Source organism: Lolium rigidum, chromosome 5 (genome assembly GCF_022539505.1).
Source record: "Lolium rigidum isolate FL_2022 chromosome 5, APGP_CSIRO_Lrig_0.1, whole genome shotgun sequence".
Lineage (NCBI taxonomy): Eukaryota > Viridiplantae > Streptophyta > Magnoliopsida > Poales > Poaceae > Lolium > Lolium rigidum.
This window is the reverse complement of record NC_061512.1, coordinates 177,173,562-177,196,258: the sequence shown is the minus strand read 5'-3', so window position 1 is coordinate 177,196,258 and position 22,697 is coordinate 177,173,562. Positions and strand designations below refer to the sequence as shown.

The 22,697-nt window shown below is 43.6% G+C and overlaps 1 protein-coding gene and 1 non-coding gene across 2 annotated transcripts in view; both read left to right on the top strand.

Moving 5' to 3' along the window:
- LOC124655861 overlaps positions 1-21,229 on the top strand; it is a 26,358-nt gene extending 5,129 nt beyond the window's left edge. The window contains exons 2-4 of the mRNA XM_047194695.1: positions 18,008-18,753; positions 20,396-20,605; positions 20,872-21,229. Coding sequence (XP_047050651.1) covers positions 18,008-18,753; positions 20,396-20,605; positions 20,872-21,136 — 1,221 coding nt within the window. The 3' untranslated portion in view covers positions 21,137-21,229. The remainder of the gene's footprint in view (positions 1-18,007; positions 18,754-20,395; positions 20,606-20,871) is intronic.
- A 1,086-nt stretch (positions 21,230-22,315) lies between these two features.
- TRNAK-CUU lies at positions 22,316-22,388 on the top strand. Its single transcript has one exon. It is a non-coding gene; the product is annotated as a tRNA-Lys (tRNA).
- The last annotated feature ends 309 nt before the right edge of the window (positions 22,389-22,697 follow it).

Below are 22,697 nucleotides of genomic sequence, written 5' to 3'. Positions count from 1 at the left end.
GGTGTAATCAAAGTGCCTTTCCGGTATAAGTGATTTACATGATCTCATGGTCATAAGGACTAGGTAACTATGTATCGAAAGCTTATAGCAAATAACTTAATGACGAGATCTTATGCTACGCTTAATTGGGTGTGTCCATTATATCATTCACACAATGACATAACCTTGTTATTAATAACATCCAATGTTCATGATTATGAAACTAATCATCCATTAATTAACAAGCTAGTTTAAGAGGCATACTAGGGACTTCTTGTTTGTCTACATATCACACATGTACTAATGTTTCGGTTAATACAATTCTAGCATGATATATAAACATTTATCATAAACATAAAGATATAAATAATAACCACTTTATTATTGCCTCTAGGGCATATCTCCTTCATACAAGTACTACATGAAAAAATATAAAGGACAGTTAGTATATGTTCCAATAAATACAAACGAAAACATTAAAGGACATGTACCTCTAAAATTGCGACATTGCCTTTCGGTCACTGCCTAACATATATTCCTCTCCGGCAAGTGCTGATCTGCTCGATGACATATGAAAGCGTGAATTGGTTCCAATTCAAGTTGTGTAACTTGTACATTGTTTCCACAGATGCATAGAACGGCTTGTAAACCGTATACGCCGAAGTAGGAGCTAGGATAGTCCCTATAAGAATTAAGACAGCTCTTCGAAGGAAGTCGTCATTTGTGGCTTTAGAAGTAATGATTTCATCAATCATATCTTTCATGACTAAATTGCCAGTTTTTTTACTAAGAAATCTAGTAGGTATGTTTGTTTTCCATTCTTCTCCTTCCTCTTCCAAAATATCAGCAGACGACAAGCCTTCATCCTCTAATCCTAGCAAGCATTCCACATCCTCATTTGTTGCCGATATTTCACCCACCCTAGGTTCAATGATGAACCTACCCTTTTTTGCGTCATAAACCTGCATCATGTATTTGACCAACAATGGTCGTATCTTTCTAGATGGAATTTGGATCATGCATCGGCCAACAGCACAAGTGCGTAATTTGTCTCGTTGCTCGTCGATCATTGCTGCTACGACTTTCTGCCACCTAATTATGTCACAGAAAATCTCCCCATCCGGGTCTTGCATCCTGCAGACCAATTGTGAACAACATGAAATTAATACGAGGTAGGAAATAAAATTTTACAACTGCATCACATGAAAGTAATACACTATACCCTGGGGTTTAATTACGTCATAACAGATTTCAACATCATGTGACAACAGATTCGAACTTCATGTGATAACAGATTTGAACTTCATGTCATATCAGATATGAACTTCATGTCAAAACACATCTGTACTTCGTCTGCTAACATGTATGAACTTCATGTGATAACACATCTGTATTCCGTCTGCTAAGAGTTTTGTACTGCGTGTTGTAACATATATGAAGTGCAAGCTAGCAGAGGACATCTTATCTTGGTTATATCTGAACCAGCAACGTTATCTTATCTGCTCAAAACTACTTAAAATATCATTCGTGCTGTCGAGGCCAGTAGGATAGCTTTGGAAGAAAGCAATACCTGCTAGTCGGCATGCACGTTGGTTCGCCTTTGATGCGCCGTGATCTTAAGCCCTAAAAGTCTAAAACCCACGATAATGGAGTGCAGAAATTAAAAATGGCAGAACTGAAGACGGTATCATGATAGCTAGGAATAATAAGTTGAGCAGGACACGTAGGAATTCCTGAACGTCGGTTGACATCAATTTTTCTACTAACGGGATCGTTCATTTCTGTTGCATGTGATAATGTATCGCCTGTGCAAGAGTAGGGCTTCTGAACGTATGCATTTTAATTTTGGTAGGTCATATGTATTCATTGCCAAATTTCAGCACGACTATGTATACCGCATGTGGTAAGGAAATTAGGGTTGAGGGAGGAGGAGGCTACCGTGACAGAGAGTATGGTCGCGTCAGAGATGATGGTGGCCGCGGCATACCTACGTTTGTCGAGGCAGAGACGACGGTGGCCGCCCTAGAGACGAGGATGGCCGCGGCAGAGACGATGATGCCCGCAGCAGAGACCCACGGTGGCCGCGGGAGAGATCTTGTTCTGGATGCACAGACGACGGTGGCCGCGGCAGAGATGTGCGTCCGACGGTCGGTGATGTGCGGGGTGCCGGACGGTGGTTCAGGTCGGGGGCGGCGGACGGTGGTTCAGGTGGGGGGCGGCGGAGGTGCGAAGATGGTGGTTGAGAACTAGGTCAACGTGTCCACAACCTGCACTATTTCTAACCGATGACGCCGCTCTACTCGCACGTAATGTAGCAGTCAACGCATTGGTTAATCATTAAATGGGCCGAAAGCCCATTAAGTTGTCCCAACACATAATAATGCAATTTACGTCCCATATTTGTAACTATAATTTTCAATGCAAAGTTTCAAATTGCATTGTGGTTTTTACAAATAATAATTTCCAAATTTTACTTCATGCACATTACATCTATGTCTGTAAACTAAGATCTATCATTTATGATGAAAGTTAAAATTTTATTGATTCATAGAAAATATGAAAAATAATATTAAACAAATTTTTGCTACATCCCTTAAATTTTTTGCAAACAATAGTTCACATCACAAGTTTTACATCACAATGTGGTCAAGTGTGCCAAATCATGGCTCCAATCCATGGTGGTTTGGTCATTTTTCTGCCATTCCCCCCCTCTTTTTGTCCGAAAACCCCTCTTTCGACACATGTCTACCATGGGGCCACCATGGTGCCAGCTCATAAATTGGTAAAACCTTGGCAACCAAGGTGTGATATCACAATGTGCACAAGGGTGCCAAATCTTGCCCCAATCCATGGTGGTTTGCTCAATTTTTGGCCATCCCCCCTCTTTCGACACATCCATGGTGGCAGCTCCTAAATTGCTAAAACCATGGCAACCAAGGTTTCACATCACAATGTGGTCAAGTGTGCCAAATCATGGCCCATTCCATGGTGGTTTGGTCAGTTTTCTGCCATTCCCCCCTCTTTCGACACATGTCTACCATGGGGCCACCATGGTGCCAGCTCCTAAATTGCTAAAACCTTGGCAACCAAGGTGTGACATCACAATGTGCACAAGGGTGCCAAATCTTGCCCCAATCCATGGTGGTTTCGTCAGTTTTTGGCCATTCCCCCTCTTTTCGTCCGAAAACCCCATGGCAACCAAGGTTTCACATCACAATCTGGTCAAGTGTGCCAAATCATGGCCCATTCCATGGTGGTTTGGTCAGTTTTCTGCCATTCCCTCCTCTTTCGACACATGTCTACCATGGGGCCACTGATACGTCTCCGACGTATCGATAATTTCTTGTGTTCCATGCCACATTATTGATGATTTCTACATGTTATATGCACACTTTATGTCGTATTTGTGCATTTTCTGGAACTAACCTATTAACAAGATGCCGAAGTGCCGCTGTTGTTTTCTGCTGTTTTTGGTTTCGAAATCCTAGTAACGAAATATTCTCGGAATTGGACGAAATCAACGCCCAGGTTCCTATTTTGCCCGGAAGCATCCAGAACACCCGAGAGCCGCCAGAGGGGGGCCACAGGGCCCCCAGATGATAGGGTGGCGCGGCCCACCCCCTGGTCGCGCGGCCCTATGGTGTCGTCGCCCCTTTGACCTTCTGACGCCGCCTCTTCGCCTATATAATGGTCCCAGACCTAAAACCACGATACGGAAAAGCCACGGTACGAGAAACCTTCCAGAGCCGCCGCCATCGCGAAGCCAAGATCTGGGGGACAGGAGTCTCTGTTCCGGCACGCCGCCGGGACGGGGAAGTGCCCCCGGAAGGCTCCTCCATCGACACCACCGCCATCTTCATCAATGCTGCTGTCTCCCATGAGGAGGGAGTAGTTCTCCTTCGAGGCTAAGGGTTGTACCGGTAGCTATGTGGTTAATCTCTCTCCTATGTACTTCAATACAATGATCTCATGAGCTGCTTTACATGATTGAGATCCATATGATGAGCTTTGTATCGCTACTAGTTGTGTGCTACTCATGTGATGTTATTAAAGTAGTCTATTCCTCCTGCATGGTGTAAAGGTGACTAGTGTGTGCATCGTGTGGTTCTTGTCGTAGGCTATGATCATGATCTCTTGTAGATTGTGGAGTTAATTATCATTATGATAGTATTGATGTGATCTATTCCTCCTTCATAGTGTAATGTGGACAGTGTGTGCACTATGTTAGTTCTTGGTTTATTTTGCAATGATCTATTATGCTCTAAGGTTATTTAAATATGAACATTGAATTGTGGAGCTTGTTAACTCCGGCATTGAGGGTTCGTGTAATCCTACGCAATGTGTTCATCATCCAACAAAAGAGTGTATGTAGCACATATGAGAAAGAGTTATTTATTATGCGATCAATGTTGAGAGTGTCCACTAGTGAAAGTGTAATCCCTAGGCCTTGTTCCTAAATATCGCTATCGCTGCTTGTTTACTCGTTTTACTACGTTACTACCGCTGCGTTACTATCGCTCATACTTATTTATACCACCTGTATTTCACTATCTCTTCGCCGAACTAGTGCACCTATTAGGTGTGTTGGGGACACAAGAGACTTCTTGCTTTGTGGTTGCAGGGTTGCATGAGAGGGATATCTTTGACCTCTTCCTCCCCGAGTTCGATAAACCTTGGGTGATCCACTTAAGGGAAACTTGCTGCTGTTCTACAAACCTCTGCTCTTGGAGGCCCAACACTGTCTACAAGAATAGAAGCACCCGTAGACATCAGCCACCATGGTGCCAGCTCCTAAATTGCTAAAACCTTGGCAACCAAGGTGTGACATCACAATGTGCACAAGGGTGCCAAATCTTGCCCCAATCCATGGTGGTTTCGTCAGTTTTTGGCCATTCCCCCCTCTTTTCGTCCGAAAAGCCCTCTTTCGACACATGTCTACCATGTGGCCACCATGGTGCCAGCTCCTCAATTTCTAAAACTATGGCAACCAAGGTGTGACATCACAATGTGCACAAGGGTGCCAAATCTTTCCCCAATCCATGGTGGTTTCGTCATTTTTTGGCCATTCCCCCCTCTTTTCGTCCGAAAACCCCTCTTTGGACACATGTCTACCATGGGGCCACCATGCCACCAGCTCCTAAATTGCTAAAACCATAGCAACCAAGGTTTCATATCACAATGTGGTCAAGTGTGCCAAATCATGGCCCATTCCATGGTGGTTTGGTCATTTTTCTGCCATTCCCCCATTTTTTCGTCCGAAAACCCCTCTTTCGACACATCTCCACCATGGGCCCACCATGGTGCCAACTCCAAAAAATGAAAACCCATAGCAACCAAGGTGTGACATCACAATGTGCACAAGTGTGCCAAATCTTGCCCCAATCCATGGTGGTTTGGTCAGTTTTTGGCCATTCCCCCCTCTTTTCGTCCGAAAACCCGTCTTTCGACACATGTCTACCATGGGGCCACCATGCCACCAGCTCCTAAATTGCTAAAACCATAGAAACCAAGGTGTCATATCACAATGTGGTCAAGTGTGCCAAATCATGGCCCATTCCATGGTGGTTTGGTCATTTTTCTGCCATTCCCCCCTTTTTTCGTCGGAAAACCCCTCTTTCGACACATCTCCACCATGGGGCCACCATGGTGCCAACTCCAAAAAATCAAAACCCCTAGAAACCAAGGTGTTACATCACAATGTGCACAAGTGTGCCAAATCTTGCCCCAATCCATGGTGGTTTGGTCAGTTTTTGGCCATTTCCCCCTCTTTTCGTCCGAAAACCCCTCTCTCGACACATCTCCACCATGGGGCCACCATGGTGCCAACTCCAAAAAATCAAAACCCATAGCAACCAAGGTGTGATATCACAATGTGCACAAGTGTGCCAAATCTTGCCCCAATCCATGGTGGTTTGGTCAGTTTTTGGCCATTTCCCCCTCTTTTCGTCCGAAAACCCCTCTCTCGACACATCTCCACCATGGGGCCACCATGGTGCCAACTCCAAAAAATCAAAACCCATAGCAACCAAGGTGTGATATCACAATGTGCACAAGTGTGCCAAATCTTGCCCCAATCCATGGTGGTTTGGTCAGTTTTTGGCCATTTCCCCCTCTATTCGTCCGAAAACCCCTCTCTCGACACATCTCCACCATGGGGCCACCATGGTGCCAACTCCAAAAAATCAAAACCCATAGCAAACAAGGTGTGATATCACAATATGCACAAGTGTGCCAAATCTTGCCCCAATCCATGGTGGTTTGGTCAGTTTTTGGCCATTTCCCCCTCTTTTCGTCCGAAAACCCCTCTCTCGACACATCTCCACCATGGGGCCACCATGGTGCCAACTCCAAAAAATCAAAACCCATAGAAACCAAGGTGTGATATCACAATGTGCACAAGTGTGCCAAATCTTGCCCCAATCCATGGTGGTTTGGTCAGTTTTTGGCCATTTCCCCCTCTTTTCGTCCGAAAACCCCTCTCTCGACACATCTCCACCATGGGGCCACCATGGTGCCAACTCCAAAAAATCAAAACCCATAGCAAACAAGGTGTGATATCACAATTTGCACAAGTGTGCCAAATCTTGCCCCAATCCATGGTGGTTTGGTCAGTTTTTGGCCATTTCCCCCTCTTTTCGTCGGAAAACCCCTCTTTCGACATATCTCCACCATGGGGCCACCATGGTGCCAACTCCAAAAAATCAAAAACCATAGCAACCAAGGTTTGATATCACAATGTGCACAAGTGTGCCAAATCTTGCCCCAATCCATGGTGGTTTGGTCAGTTTTTGGCCATTTCCCCCTCTTTTCGTCCGAAAACCCCTCTTTCGACACATCTCCACCATGGGGACACCATGGTGCCAACTCCAAAAAATCAAAACCCATAGCAAACAAGGTGTGACATCACAATGTGCACAAGTGTGCCAAATCATGCCCCATTCCATGGTGGTTTGGTCAGTCTTTGGCCATTCCCCCCTCTTTTCGTCCGAAAACCCCTCTCTCGACACACCCCTACCATGGGGCCACCATGGTGCCAGCTTCTAAATTTTAAAAACCTTGGCAACCAAGGTGTCACATCACAAGGAGCACAAGTGTGCCAAATCATGCCCCATTCCATGGTGGTTTGGTCACTTTTTGGCCATTCCGCCCTCTTTTCGTCCGAAAACCCCTATCTCGACACACCCCTACCATGGGGCCACCATGGCACCAGCTCCTAAATTTGAAAAACCTTGGCAAACAAGGTGTCACATCAGAAGGTGCACAAGTGAGCCAAATCATGGCCCATTCCATGCTGGTTTGGTCAGTTTTTGGCCATTCCCCCCTCTTTTCGTCCGAAAACCCCTCTTTGGACACATGTCTACCATGGGGCCACCATGCCACCAGCTCCTAAATTGCTAAAACCATAGCAACCAAGGTGTCATATCACAATGTGGTCAAGTGTGCCAAATCATGGCCCATTCCATGGTGGTTTGGTCACTTTTTGGCCATTCCGCCCTCTTTTCGTCCGAAAACCCCTATCTCGACACACCCCTGATTGCGCGTAATTAACACGTCCGTTGGGAACCCCAAGAGGAAGGTATGATGCGCACAGCAGCAAGTTTTCCCTCAGTAAGAAACCAAGGTTATCGAACCAGTAGGAGTCAAGAAGCACGTCGAAGGTTGATGGCGGCGGGATGTAGTGCGGCGCAACACCAGGGATTCCGGCGCCAACGTGGAACCTGCACAACACAACCAAAGTACTTTGCCCCAACGAAACAAAGTGAGGTTGTCAATCTCACCGGCTTGCTGTAACAAAGGATTAGATGTATAGTGTGGATGATGATTGTTTGCAGAAAACAGTAGAACAAGTATTGCGATGAGATTGTATTCGATGTAAAAGAATGGACCGGGGTCCACAGTTCACTAGAGGTGTCTCTCCCATAAGATAAATAGCATGTTGGGTGAACAAATTACAGTTGGGCAATTGACAAATAGAGAGGGCATGACCATGCACATACATGATATGATGAGTATAGTGAGATTTAATTGGGCATTACGACAAAGTACATAGACCGCTATCCAAGCATGCATCTATGCCTAAAAAGTCCACCTTCAAGTTATCATCCGAACCCCTTCCAGCATTAAGTTGCAAACAACGCACAATTGCATTAAGTATGGTGCATAATGTAATCAATAACTACATCCTCGGACATAGCATCAATGTTTTATCCCTAATGGCAACAACACATCCACAACCTTAGAACTTTCATCACTCGTCCCGCATTTAATGGAGGCATGAACCCACTATCGAGCATAAATACTCCCTCTTGGAGTTAAGAGTAAAAACTTGGCCGTAGCCTCTACTAATAACGGAGAGCATGCAAGATCATAAACAACACATAGGTAATAGATTGATAATCAACATAACATAGTATTCTCTATCCATCGGATCCCAACAAACACAACATATAGCATTACGTACAGATGATCTTGATCATGTTAGGCAGCTCACAAGATCCAACAATGAAGCACATAAGGAGAAGACGACCATCTAGCTACCGCTATGGACCCATAGTCCAGGGGTGAGCTACTCACTCATCACTCGGGAGGCGACCATGGCGGTGAAGAGTCCTCCGGGAGATGATTCCCCTCTTCGGCAGGGTGCCGGAGGCGATCTCCCGAATCCCCCGAGATGGGATTGGCGGCGGCGGCGTCTCTCGTAAGGTTTTCCATATCGTGGCTCTCGGCATCGGGGGTTTCGCGACGAAGACTATATGTAGGCGGAAGGGCAGGTAAAGGGGCGTCACGAGGGGCCCACACAACAGGCCGGCGCGGCCAGGGCTTGGGCCGCGCCGCCTCGTTGTCCGGCCACCTCGTGGCCCCACTTCGTAAGTCCTCCGGTCTTCCGGAAGTTTCGTGGAAAAATAGGCCCCCGGGCGTTGATTTCGTCCAATTCCGAGAATATTTCCTTACTAGGATTTCTGAAACCAAAAACAGCAGAAAACAAGAATCGGCTCTTCGGCATCTCGTTAATAGGTTAGTGCCGGAAAATGCATAAATATGACATAAAGTATGCATAAAACATGTAGATATCATCAATAATGTGGCATGGAACATAAGAAATTATCGATACGTCTGAGACGTATCGCATCCCCAAGCTTAGTTCTCGCTCGTCCCGAGCAGGTAAACGATAACAAAGATAATTTCCGGAGTGACATGCCATCATAACCTTGATCATACTATTGTAAGCATATGTAATGAATGTAGCGATCAAAACAATGGTAATGACATGAGTAAACAAATGAATCATAAAGCAAAGACTTTTCATGAATAGTACTTTCAAGACAAGCATCAATAAGTCTTGCATAAGAGTTAACTCATAAAGCAATAAATCAAAGTAAAGGTATTGAAGCAACACAAAGGAAGATTAAGTTTCAGCGGTTGCTTTCAACTTATAACATGTATATCTCATGGATATTGTCAATGTAAAGTAATATAACAAGTGCAATATGCAAGTATGTAGGAATCAATGCACAGTTCACACAAGTGTTTGCTTCTTGAGGTGGAGAGAGATAGGTGAACTGACTCAACATAAAAGTAAAAGAAAGGCCCTTCGCAGAGGGAAGCATTGATTGCTATATTTGTGCTAGAGCTTTGGTTTTGAAAACAAGAAACAATTTTGTCAACGGTAGTAATAAAGCATATGTGTTATGTAAATTATATCTTACAAGTTGCAAGCCTCATGCATAGTATACTAATAGTGCCCGCACCTTGTCCTAATTAGCTTGGATTACCGGGATTGTCATCGCAATACACATGTTTTAACCAAGTGTCACAAAGGGGTACCTCTATGCCGCTCGTACAAAGGTCTAAGGAGAAAGCTCGCATTGGATTTCTCGCTTTTGATTATTCTCAACTTAGACATCCATACCGGGACAACATAGACAACAGATAATGGACTCCTCTTTAATGCATAAGCATGTAGCAACAATTAATGTTCTCATATGAGATTGAGGATATATGTCCAAAACTGAAACTTCCACCATGGGTCATGGCTTTAGTTAGCGGCCCAATGTTCTTCTCTAACATTATGCATGCTCTAACCATTAAATGAGTGGTAAATCTCCCTTACTTCATACAAGACGAACATGCATAGCAACTCACATGATATTCAACAAAGAGTAGTTGATGGCGTCCCCAGGAACATGGTTATCGCACAACAAGCAACTTAATAAGAGATAAAGTGCATAAGTACATATTCAATACCACAATAGTTTTTAAGCTATTTGTCCCATGAGCTATATATTGCAAAGGTAAAGAATGGAAATTTTAAAGGTAGCACTCAAGAAATTTACTTTGGAATGGCGGAGAAATACCATGTAGTAGGTAGGTATGGTGGACACAAATGGCATAGTGGTTGGCTCAAGGATTTTGGATGCATGAGAAGTATTCCCTCTCGATACAAGGTTTAGGCTAGCAAGGTTATTTGAAACAAACACAAGGATGAACCGGTGCAGCAAAACTCACATAAAAGACATATTGTAAACATTATAAGACTCTACACCGTCTTCCTTGTTGTTCAAACTCAATACTAGAAATTATCTAGACTTTAGAGAGACCAAATATGCAAACCAAATTTAGCAAGCTCTAGGTGTTTCTTCATTAATAGGTGCAAAGTATATGATGCAAGAGCTTAAACATGAGCACAACAATTGCCAAGTATCAAATTATTCAAGACATTTTAGAATTACTACATGTAGCATTTCCCGATTCCAACCATATAACAATTTAACGAAGAAGATTCAACCTTCGCCATGAATACTATGAGTAAAGCCTAAGGACATATTTGTCCATATGCAACAACGGAGCGTGTCTCTCTCCCACACAATGAATGCTAGGATCCATTTTATTCAAACAAAACAAAAACAAAAATAAACCGACGCTCCAAGCAAAGCACATAAGATGTGATGGAATAAAAATATAGTTTCGTGGGAGGAACTCGATAATGTTGTCGATGAAGAAGGGGATGCCTTGGGCATCCCCAAGCTTAGACGCTTGAGTCTTCTTAAAATATGCAGGGGTGAACCACCGGGGCATCCCCAAGCTTAGAGCTTTCACTCTCCTTGATCATATTGTATCATCTCCCTCTCTTGATCCTTGAAAACTTCCTCCACACCAAACTCAAAACAACTCATTAGAGGGTTAGTGCACAATTAAAATTTACATCTTCAGAGGTGAAATAATCATTCTTAACACTTCTGGACATTGCACAAAGCTACTGAAAGTCAATGGAATAGAAAAATCCATCAAGCATATCAAAACAGGCAATGCGAAATAAAAGGCAGAATCTGTCAAAACAGAACAGTTCGTAAAGACGAATTTTATTGAGGCACCAGACTTGCTCAGATGAAAATGCTCAAATTGAATGAAAGTTGCGTACATATCTGAGGATCACTCACGTAAATTGGCATAATTTTCTGAGTTACCTACAGAGAATTAGGCCCAGATTCGTGACAGCAAAGAAATCTGTTTCTGCGCAGTAATCCAAATCTAGTATGAACCTTACTATCAAAGACTTTACTTGGCACAACAATGCACAAAACTAAGATAAGAAGAGGTTGCTACAGTAGTAAACAACTTCCAAGACTCAAATATAAAATAAAAGTACTGTAGTAAAAACATGGGTTGTCTCCTATAAGCGCTTTTCTTTAACGCCTTTCAGCTAGGCGCAGAAAGTGTATATCAAGTATTATCAAGAGATGCAGTATTAACATTATTTTCACAATTTATCCCGTTGGGTATCTTAGATGCTCCCTTATCTATAGTGGTTTTAAGAGCTTTATCAATTTTAGGCCTATAATAGCTTTTTGGTTTAGGCCCCTTAGAGATATACATGAACCTTTGCTCCTTTCCCACATAAGCTTTCTCTCTAAACTTTATAGATGAAAAGGTTGAACCAAATGTTCCCATAGCCTCTTCAAGTTCACTAATCCTTTGGGTCTCATTATCATGAATAGCACAAGATTCTAAGATGGCGATTTTCTCATTAATTCCACCTAGAGATTTATCAAGTTTATCAGTGCTATCAAGTAATGCTTTCAAAGTAATATCAATAATTGGAAGGTTTTGCTCTATGGTTTCCAACTTTTTCATGACATCTTCAAGGGAGGCTTCAATTTTAACTTCATTAACAGGTGGTATTCCAAATAAACTCTCAATAATGCAACTAGCTTCTAAAGCAGGGGCGCCTAGGAAGTTACCTCCCGCGAGACAATCAAGAACATGCCTATTCCAGCTAGAGATACCAACATAAAAATTCCTGAGTAGGATAGTGGTGGAGTGTTTCTTAGTGCACCTATTATGGGCATCACTGATTCTATACCAAGCATCTTTTAAACATTCTCCCCCTTGTTGCTTAAACGAACGAACTTCAACTTCAGGATTACTCATTTTAGCAGTAGTAAATAAAGCAAACTAAATAAAGTAAATGCAAGTAACTAATTTTTTTGTATTTTTGATATAGAGTGCAAGACAGTAAATAAAGTAAAGCTAGCAACTAATTTTTTTGTGTTTTGATATAATGCAGCAAACAAAGTAGTAAATAAAATAAAGCAAGACAAAAACAAATTAAAGAGATTGGATTGTGGAGACTCCCTTGCAGCGTGTCTTGATCTCCCCGGCAACGGCGCCGTGAAAAGAGCTTGATTGCGCGTAATTAACACGTCCGTTGGGAACCCCAAGAGGAAGGTATGATGCGCACAAGCAGCAAGTTTTCCCTCGATAAGAAACCAAGGTTATCGAACCAAGTAGGGAGTCAAGAAGCACGTCGAAGGTTGATGGCGGCGGGATGTAGTGCGGCGCAACACCAGGGATTCCGGCGCCAACGTGGAACCTGCACAACACAACCAAAGTACTTTGCCCCAACGAAACAAGTGAGGTTGTCAATCTCACCGGCTTGCTGTAATAAAGGATTAGATGTATAGTGTGGATGATGATTGTTTGCGTAAAACAGTAGAACAAGTATTGCAGTAGATTGTATTCGATGTAAAAGAATGGACCGGGGTCCACAGCTCACTAGAGGTGTCTCTCCCATAAGATAAATAGCATGTTGGGTGAACAAATTACAGCTTGGGAAATTGACAAATAGAGAGGGCATGACCATGCACATACATGATATGATGAGTATAGTGAGATTTAATTGGGCATTACGACAAAGTACATAGACCGCTATCCAAAGCATGCATCTATGCCTAAAAAGTCCACCTTCAGAGTTATCATCCGAACCCCTTCCAGCATTAAGTTGCAAACAACAGTACAATTGCATTAAGTATGGTGCGTAATGTAATCAATAACTACATCCTCGGACATAGCATCAATGTTTTATCCCTAGTGGCAACAAGACATCCACAACCTTAGAACTTTCCGTCACCGTCCCGCATTTAATGGAGGCATGAACCCACTATCGAGCATAAATACTCCCTCTTGGAGTTAAGAGTAAAAACTTGGCCGAGCCTCTACTAATAACGGAGAGCATGCAAGATCATAAACAACACATAGGTAATAGATTGATAATCAACATAACATAGTATTCTCTATCCATCGGATCCCAACAAACACAACATATAGCATTACAGATAGATGATCTTGATCATGTTAGGCAGCTCACAAGATCCAACAATGAAGCACATAAGGAGAAGACGACCATCTAGATACTGCTATGGACCCATAGTCCAGGGGTGAACTACTCACTCATCACTCCGGAGGCGACCATGGCGGTGAAGAGTCCTCCGGGAGATGATTCCCTCTCCGGCAGGGTGCCGGAGGCGATCTCCTGAATCCCCCGAGATGGGATTGGCGGCGGCGTCTCTGTAAGGTTTTCCGTATCGTGGCTCTCGGTACTGGGGGTTTCGCGACGAAGACTATATGTAGGCGGAAGGGCAGGTAAAGGGGAGTCACGAGGGGCCCACACAATAGGCCGGCGCGACCAGGGCTTGGGCCGCGCTGCCCTGTTGTCTGGCCACCTCGTGGCCCCACTTTGTATGTCCTCCGGTCTTCTGGAAGCTTCGTGGAAAAATAGGCCCCTGGGCGTTGATTTCGTCCAATTCCGAGAATATTTCCTTACTAGGATTTCTGAAACCAAAAACAGCAGAAACACAGCAACTGGCTCTTGGGCATCTCGTTAATAGGTTAGTGCCGGAAAATGCATAAATATGACATAAAGTATGCATAAAACATGTAGATATCATCAATAATGTGGCATGGAACATAAGAAATTATCGATACGTCGGAGACGTATCAACCCCTACCATGGGGCCACCATGGCACCAGCTCCTAAATTTGAAAAACCTTGGCAACCAAGGTGTCACATCAGAAGGTGCACAAGTGAGCCAAATCATGGCCCATTCCATGCTGGTTTGATCAGTTTTTGGCCATTCCCCCCTCTTTTCGTCCGAAAACCCCTCTTTGGACACATGTCTACCATGGGGCCACCATGCCACCAGCTCCTAAATTGCTAAAACCATAGCAACCAAGGTGTCATATCACAATGTGGTCAAGTGTGCCAAATCATGGCCCATTCCATGGTGGTTTGGTCATTTTTCTGCCATTCCCCCCTTTTTTCGTCGGAAAACCCCTCTGTCGAAACACTTCCCTTTGCTCTACTATATTTACAGGCAAGGACTGTTGCTGATCTGCTCTAATATTTGGATGATTTGTTGCTGATGTGCTCTAATATTTCGATGATTTGTTGTAATATTTAACTTTGTTTATATTTAAATTTGCATTAGTCCTAATGTGCTAGCATATAATTAAATTCACAGCCATGTTACCTAACCATCTATATGCAAATTTGTCACTACTATTACACTAGGATTCAGCAAACGCCCTCATCATGTTAATGAAAGACATGCATATTTTTGTTTGCAATGATGGATTACAATTTTTTTGTTTATGTTTGAAACTTCTGCTAAACTTGAGCTGTGCTTCCATTGACAAATTAATGAAACATGCAACCACCATCATTCCAAATGAAACACAGAGCTAAGCATCATCACCTACATAATAATTCAACACACAACATAGATCCACACAGATTCAGTAATTAAGACCATCACTATAATAGATGGTCTGACAACTCAGTTCAAAAGCAAACCAAACATTGTTCAACACAGTACACAGCAGTAGTTCCAACATCATAAACCAAAAGCAATCTACCACATCATCCAGAGCAACCACCATCCACAGGAACTAGGCATCATGCATCCTCCATAGCAAGCACCATGAGAAGCCCTTGATGCTCTGCCCTTATCTGCTTGGAGGTGCCAGTATGGGCTAGCTCCTCGCAGTGCTGCCTCAGGCTATGAAGCTTGCCATCCCTGGGCTTCACCTTGTGCCATGGACAGAAGTACCTCCCCCTCTTCTTGAAAGGAGGTCCCCAGACTCCAGCTTCTGCAGCAGCTTGGTCTTGAAGGATCCAATGTTCCTGCTGTCCACGGACTCGGATGAATCCTGGGAGTCATACTGCACAACAACAAAGTGTACAAGTTATGATTACAGATACAAAGCTAACAGAATGAAATACATGCAATGGTACGGAACAACTTGTATAGCTCACCTCCAGGGAGCCATCTGAATCCTCCAACTCCTCATATGGAGCAGGGACAGGTGGAGCAGGCACTGGTGGAGTAGGCACTGGTGGAGCAGGCAATGCTGGAGCAGGCACAGCTGGAGCAGGCACAGGTTCTTCCTCCTCCTGGATTGGAGGAGGGACATGTACTTCCTCCTCCTGGATTGGAGGAGGGACATGTACTTCCTCCTCCTGGATTGGAGGAGGGACAGGTTCTAGCTCCTGGATTGGAGGAGGCACAGGCTCCTCCTCCTCGCGCTTCCGCTTCCTGGAACCTTCACCAGCCTGCATACAAATAAGATAAATCACCACAGTAATTACCAATAGGAAAATAACATCCAAATACTATGCATACCAAATAGATCATCTTAATTATTCTTTCATTATATCTTATGTATACTCCTAACTACCAAGTCTAAGGGAATTATATTTATAGTTACATTATGCTAGCACCTACCCTGATCATGCTTTCATTATACTATACATTACAGGACCCTTTCAATCATAGCACAGTAATCCCATGATAAATCCCCACATTAATCTCAAAAGGTTAATATTATCACATTATTCTAGGTCATCAAAATTAGCTGGATGCTTACATTATAATTTTGCAATATAATCAGCACATACTAAATAATTTACAGTACAGCCGTGTACATAATTTAAATAAAGAAAATTTCCAAGTAGCGGGACACAGGAGGCTAATTCTTGTCAGTCTAACTGAGATAGATGTATACTGTTTGCTCTGTTAAGCAATGCATCAGAACTGCAATAAGTCAACAAGCAAGTAACTGTATCACCTGTAGTCATTATTTTCATGGGATTTATTAATAATTAATTAGAATCTTAAAGAATAACTGATAACTCTTTCGAGGCTTTCCAACTTAGCAAAGATGTGATGTGCAACATCATTAATTCGACCAACGTGAGCTAAACGAAACAGCAAGCATGGTAAGCTAGTAACTATGAAATGAGAACCAGCAGCAATGCAACCATTGCACCTAGCAGATTATCTTGACATGACTTGCATGACATAATTGATGAATCAGAATAACAATGAAGCATCCTCCTAAACTACAGTATCTTTTGTTGTGTTCTCTGCTCTAGCTAGGCCGCTCCAATACTATAATATTTTGAAATCAGTAAGGTTTAACTAAAATATAATGTTTGATGTCATCTACGTCCTGGTATTTAATCATCATCAACGTTTCAAACCACTTGATGCATGTCTGTGTATAAATACTACTATTAAGCCATTGTCTATATCAATGATGCGCTTTGCATTATTTAATGCTGGTAGGTTACATATAATCCTACCAAAACTAGCTTCGGTTCATGCATGTCATTTCAATAGGATTGAATGTTATATTTATATAGAAAATCCTACTCGGATCATGGGTGTATATGAACATATTGTGTGAAAACATTTGAAACTATCAATATGCGATAATCTGCATTTCCGCCTTAACCATCTGTGCACCCATGCTTGCCTCTCAGACCAGTTAATCGAAATAAAAAAAAACCGACAACGCACTAACCTCCATCTGCATGTCGTCCTTGACCTCGCAGACATCGCCGGACGCCTCCGCACCGATCAGATCCGCCACCACCTTCAAGGCCGCGGACGGTTCAGCCTGCTCCACCAGATCCGCCACCACCGTGACGGCTGCGGCACCATCAGCGGCAGCATCACCCGCATCGCCCTTCCCTGTAGCAGATTCGTCGCCGTCCACATCCGTCGTTGCCGCCACCACCGGGCCGACGGCGGGAGAGCCGATGACGGAGGTCTCCACGGCGGTCTTCCTCGCACCGTCCGCCTTCTTCTTCTCCTCTCCAGCTCCGCCATCCCCTCCAACCGCCTCCGGCTGCGCATCCCCTTCCACGCCCGCCAGCGTCTTCACTTCTTCCGCGGCAGCTCTACCAGGTTCCATCGCCGCCAGATCTACTCAATCGCCGACGATCCACTGCCTAACCTACGGGCGGAGTGACAGGGAGAGAGACGAGGGTTTTTTGGCGGAGATATGGAGTTCGCAGAAGTGGGGAACGGGAGGAAATGGAAGCAGACGAGCGGTTCCACGACTTTTATATGCCCCGACGCCTCCGCTCCCTCGCCACGTCTATCTACACGTCACCGACGCCTTCCCTTCCTTGCCACGTTACACGCCACGTCATCCCCGTATACGTACAGAATACAGTATAACTGACTCCCGCTCTGCCCGCTATACCCTACGCCGAAGCGGTATCGGCTAATCTTGACCGTCCTTGTGTTTTTCAGCTGAACGTCGTTCGCCAGGGGGAGGGACACCGGAGCACAGGCCTCGTTATTCGATAGTGTTTCTATGCTTCCTAAAATATGCTTTCATTTTTTATTATTATAAATGATAACCAAGAACGCGTTTCCATAAAAACATGGTTTTTGAACAGGTAGCAGCAGCTAGGGGATTGAGTGGTGTTGGTCTAGCACTCGTCACTCCAGCCATCCAATCTCTAGTGGCAGACTACACTGACGATAACAACCGGGGCTCTGCATTTGGATGGCTTCAACTCACAGGCAACATAGGTTCAGTGATTGGAGGTTCGTTCTCCATCTTGCTAGCATCGACCACAGTCATGGGTATCGCCGGTTGGCGTGTCGCATTTCACATTGTTGCCCTCATCAGTGTGGTGGTCGGGGCATTGGTCTATCTTTTCGCGGTGGATCCTCATTTTCGCAACCCTGAGGGTGGCGGACAACTCTTGCGCAAGTCGGCATGGGTACAAATGAAAGATTTGGTCACAGAAGCCAAAGCTGTCGTGAAGATACCATCGTTTCAGATCATCGTGGCTCAGGGCATCACCGGATCGCTCCCATGGTCGGCGTTGTCGTTTGCCCCAATGTGGCTGGAGCTGGTGGGCTTTACACACAACCAAACTGGAGCTCTCACAGCAATATTTGCACTGGCAAGCTCGCTTGGAGGGCTCTTTGGTGGAAAGATGGGGGACTATCTCTCTGTTCGCTTCCCGGATTCTGGCCGGATATTGCTGTCCCAGATCAGCTCGGCTTCTGCAGTTCCGATTGCAGCGCTGTTGCTGCTTGGACTACCTGATGACTCCTCTACTAGTGTCTTGCATGGACTTGTTATCTTTATCATGGGTCTAAGCATATCCTGGAACGGCCCGGCTACTAACAGGTAAGTAACCTTTTTCTTTGGTTGTTTGATTCGTTTGATACTCAAAGACTACGACAAAATGCATTTTGAAATTTTTAACAACAATGAAGCCAATAAGTATGAAAAAATTAGGGACTATCTATTGGGCATCCAAGTGTTTTTATTTTCGTCAACACTCGATTTTTTTACCAATCAGAGGATGTGTTGTTGTTTTACCTTTTTCCCCTTTTGCAACTTGCTTTCGTCTTGTTTCCATCGACTGAAAAACAAACGACTAGACAAAAAATCGGGGGCTGTGTAACTGTGTTGAATCTCCACACGGAATAAGTAATGGGTCAACAAACATCCCAAGGGACACGGACATAGGTCTTCTTTCTTCCCCATCTTCGTCTTCCATTTCCGTTTTTTTAGCCATGGAAGATCTCACACGCGAAATTACTTAGAGTTTACATTGTATCTACAGTGTATTTACAATGTACAACATGGAAAACATTTCAGTCATGTCAAATGCATGCTAAATTACTTAGTGGTGATACACCGTGAAATGCATGCTTAATTACTTATGATTTACCGTATATCTACAATGTATTTACAGTGCATAAAATGAAAACATTTCAGTTATGTGAAATGCATGCTAAATTACTTAGTGGTGATACACCGTGAAACACAGGCTAAATTGCTTAGGATTTACAGTGTATGTACAATGTACTTACAGTGTATAAAAAGGAAAACATTTCAGTCATATGCATGTACAGTGCATAAAATTCTAGCATTTGGCATGTATGTATAGTGTATTTACAGTGGTCATTAAAATTGGAAAATTGGCATGGTTTTGACCGAAATTAGCATGGTTTCATGGCGAAACTACGGTGGCCTTCGCTGCACGCACTAAGCGGAAGGGCGTAGCGGCCACAAGGCACATGCTCTCCTCTCCGCTCCCGATCGCCCACTGTGAGCGGCGATTTCTCCCCTTGCGCCCTATCTTTTCTCTACTCCTCTGCCTTGAGGTGTCTCTATCGTGAAGAAATTGATGAGAACGGAGATAAGAAAGTAGCTACTATAGGCGAGAAAATAGAAAAGGTAAATTCAAAATGAAAAAGTAGTTAAAGATTGGAAAAAAAATGAGGTGAAGTGGCCTGCATGTCAGGGAAAAAAGCTCCGAGTGATCGTCGCTAGCGAAATGGCTTAAAAATACTAGTCCAACATGTCAACGTGTACAAAAATACTTGAAGAAAATACTTGTATGATCACATGGAGTTTTTTGAAAAAAGCCTGCCCAGAAAGACAAAGACCATATGGTTAGCCTGAATAGATAAAAGGCAAATAAGACGAAGCCCAAAAACAAAGAACCCTCAAAAGAAGCGTTAAAAAGGACAAGAGAGAAAACCAACAACAACGTGACTCCAAAGAAAAATTGCTGGAGAAAAATAATAAACGATCGTATGGGAAGACAATCAACGGCACAGAAAATGTGATTGTTGCCGAATTGAAAAACAACCGGGTGCAAAATAGCAAAAGTGAAAAATTATAGTTCACGCCAACTAGTTACAAACATGACTATTTCATCATTGGTACTTCTTCTTTTGATCTGTAATAAGGGGCTTAGCATGAGTATAAGCTAATTGTAAAATGTTGATTATAAATATAAATTTTTCATGTGCAGCCCCATATTTGCAGAGATCGTTCCGGAGAGATCAAGGGCAAGTATCTACGCGCTGGACCGTTCCTTTGAGTCGGTCCTAGCATCATTTGCTCCACCCGTCGTTGGCTTTTTAGCCGAGCATGCTTATGGCTACACCCCCATTTCATATGGGGCTGGAGTGAGCAGTGTTGCGAAGGATAGGTCCAATGCCACTGCCCTAGCGAAAGCTCTTTAGGGCATGAGCAATGGAGGCAGCTGTCCAACTAGGCTTGGATAAAACTTTTGACATATGCATGCCATGTTATGGACCCATTAATATGTCTTTCTCTCAAAAGCTGATTTGGTTTTTCTCTTTCTCTCTCACATTTTCCACTTTATGGCTGAAGAGGTTGCCTCCTGATGAAGAGGCTGCCTCCTCATCCGAACCTACTTTGGACCACCCGAACCTAATTAAAGGTGCGAGGCAACACCCCTAGGGCTATGCATTGGGCATGCCCTTACACGGCAATCGCCATCCCGATGCTGCTCTGCTGCTTCATCTACTACCTGTTGTACGGGGCATACCCGCGCGACAGGCAGAGGGCGAGAATGGACACTCTTATCTCATCAGAGCTGCAACTGATCGACCTGGAAAGGTCTCGTGGAGCCGGAGACCACTACACTGGAAGGAAGCATGCCACAGTGATCGATATCAAGTATGGTGCGGAAGAGCTTGATGTTGATGACGATGAGCAAGCGTTGATGCATCACCAAGTTGAATAGAGTGGCAGTCCCAGGTGATCAGGGCGTAATGTCACAGGAAATCATCTCAAAGCTCGTGATGATGTTTTGCCAAAGTATTCTAGTACGGTTGAGAACTCAAATTGCATATCTTCAGGTCAATTTGTAGACGGCACAGATCTCTTTTCATTCAGCTTTTACTTTGTTGAAAGTATGAATATATTTATTTATGTAGTAGGACCAGTGAGTAGCAATTATAATAGCTATTTTTACAGCAATGTATTCTTGGTTATTTGTAGCTATATGCAGCAGAAGAAATTAGTATACTAGTTAGAGAGTTTTTAGTGACTTGCAGTTGCAGAACCAGTCGGTGACATGTTTCGATCGGTCTTGTTAGATCTTCAGGAACAACTAGTTGACACCACGCATCTGGTAGCATGGAGAGCATGGCATGTGCGAAACGAAGCCACACATGATAAGCCCCTGCCCTCGACCGAGGGGTCATGCCGCTTCCTCTGCGGCTATCTGAAGTTAAGGAAGAATGTTGAAACGGTATCAACATACACGATTCTGAAAGGTAAACAACCATCTATGGAAACTGCTGCAGCATCAGTAGCTGGGCAGCGGAATAAGAAGCCATCGGATAAACCTTGGCTTAAACCCCCGATAGGGTGGGTTAAATTAAACCTTGATGGATCGAAACTGAGGATGGAACGGGAGGTTCTGGTATGATTTTACGAGATGATCATGTAGCAATCATCATTTCATCTTGGCTTTTTTGCCCCGCTGTGTAGATGCCCTTAAAAGTGAACTGAAAGCTTGCCTAGAGGGCCTTTACTTGGCTACTCTCCGATGTCAGCTTCCCATCATTATCGATACAGTCTCAGCTGTTCTTGCTAAGGATTAAGATAGATCCTCGTACTTGCATATTATTTCGCCTTGGCATGTCAAGGTAGTGTTTGCAATTTTGTAAAAGTAGATCGTGGGTAGTTTAGGGTGAGTCATTGCCTTGCAAATTTTGCAAGATCAGAGCATAGAACTGGTTTTGCCTCGGTTCGAGTTCTGCTATCACTCTTCAGGACATCGAATCAGAGTAGTCTATAAGCCTTGCTGCTTAATAAAAATTGTTTTTACCTGCAAAAAAAGAGCGTTCTTTAGAGGTTTGGTGGAAAAGTGCTATAAATAAGGATGTAATGGTGAAGTTCAATTAAAAATCAACAAGCCCGTCTAGCTCAGTTGGTAGAGCGCAAGGCTCTTAACCTTGTGGTCGTGGGTTCGAGCCCCACGGTGGGCGCTTGTTATTTTGTGTCATCTTCTTATTTTGCCTTTTTCCTCACTATACAAGGTAGGCGTTTTCCCATGGGATATTCACTTTGGCTCATAGGAGCATTTGCTCCCATTGTGTGAATCAACATTTCGAAGTGTCAAAAAATTCTAAACTAAAAATTTTCATGTACATCTACACATTTTATGTTCGTACACAAGTTTTTAAAAAAAACTATAAAAATTTGTGACTCCAGTAAAAAAGATAAATTTTGATGCTATAACACGACTACGTACAGGATATTTTTTGTCTTTTTTGTACACGCCACATAAAATGTTG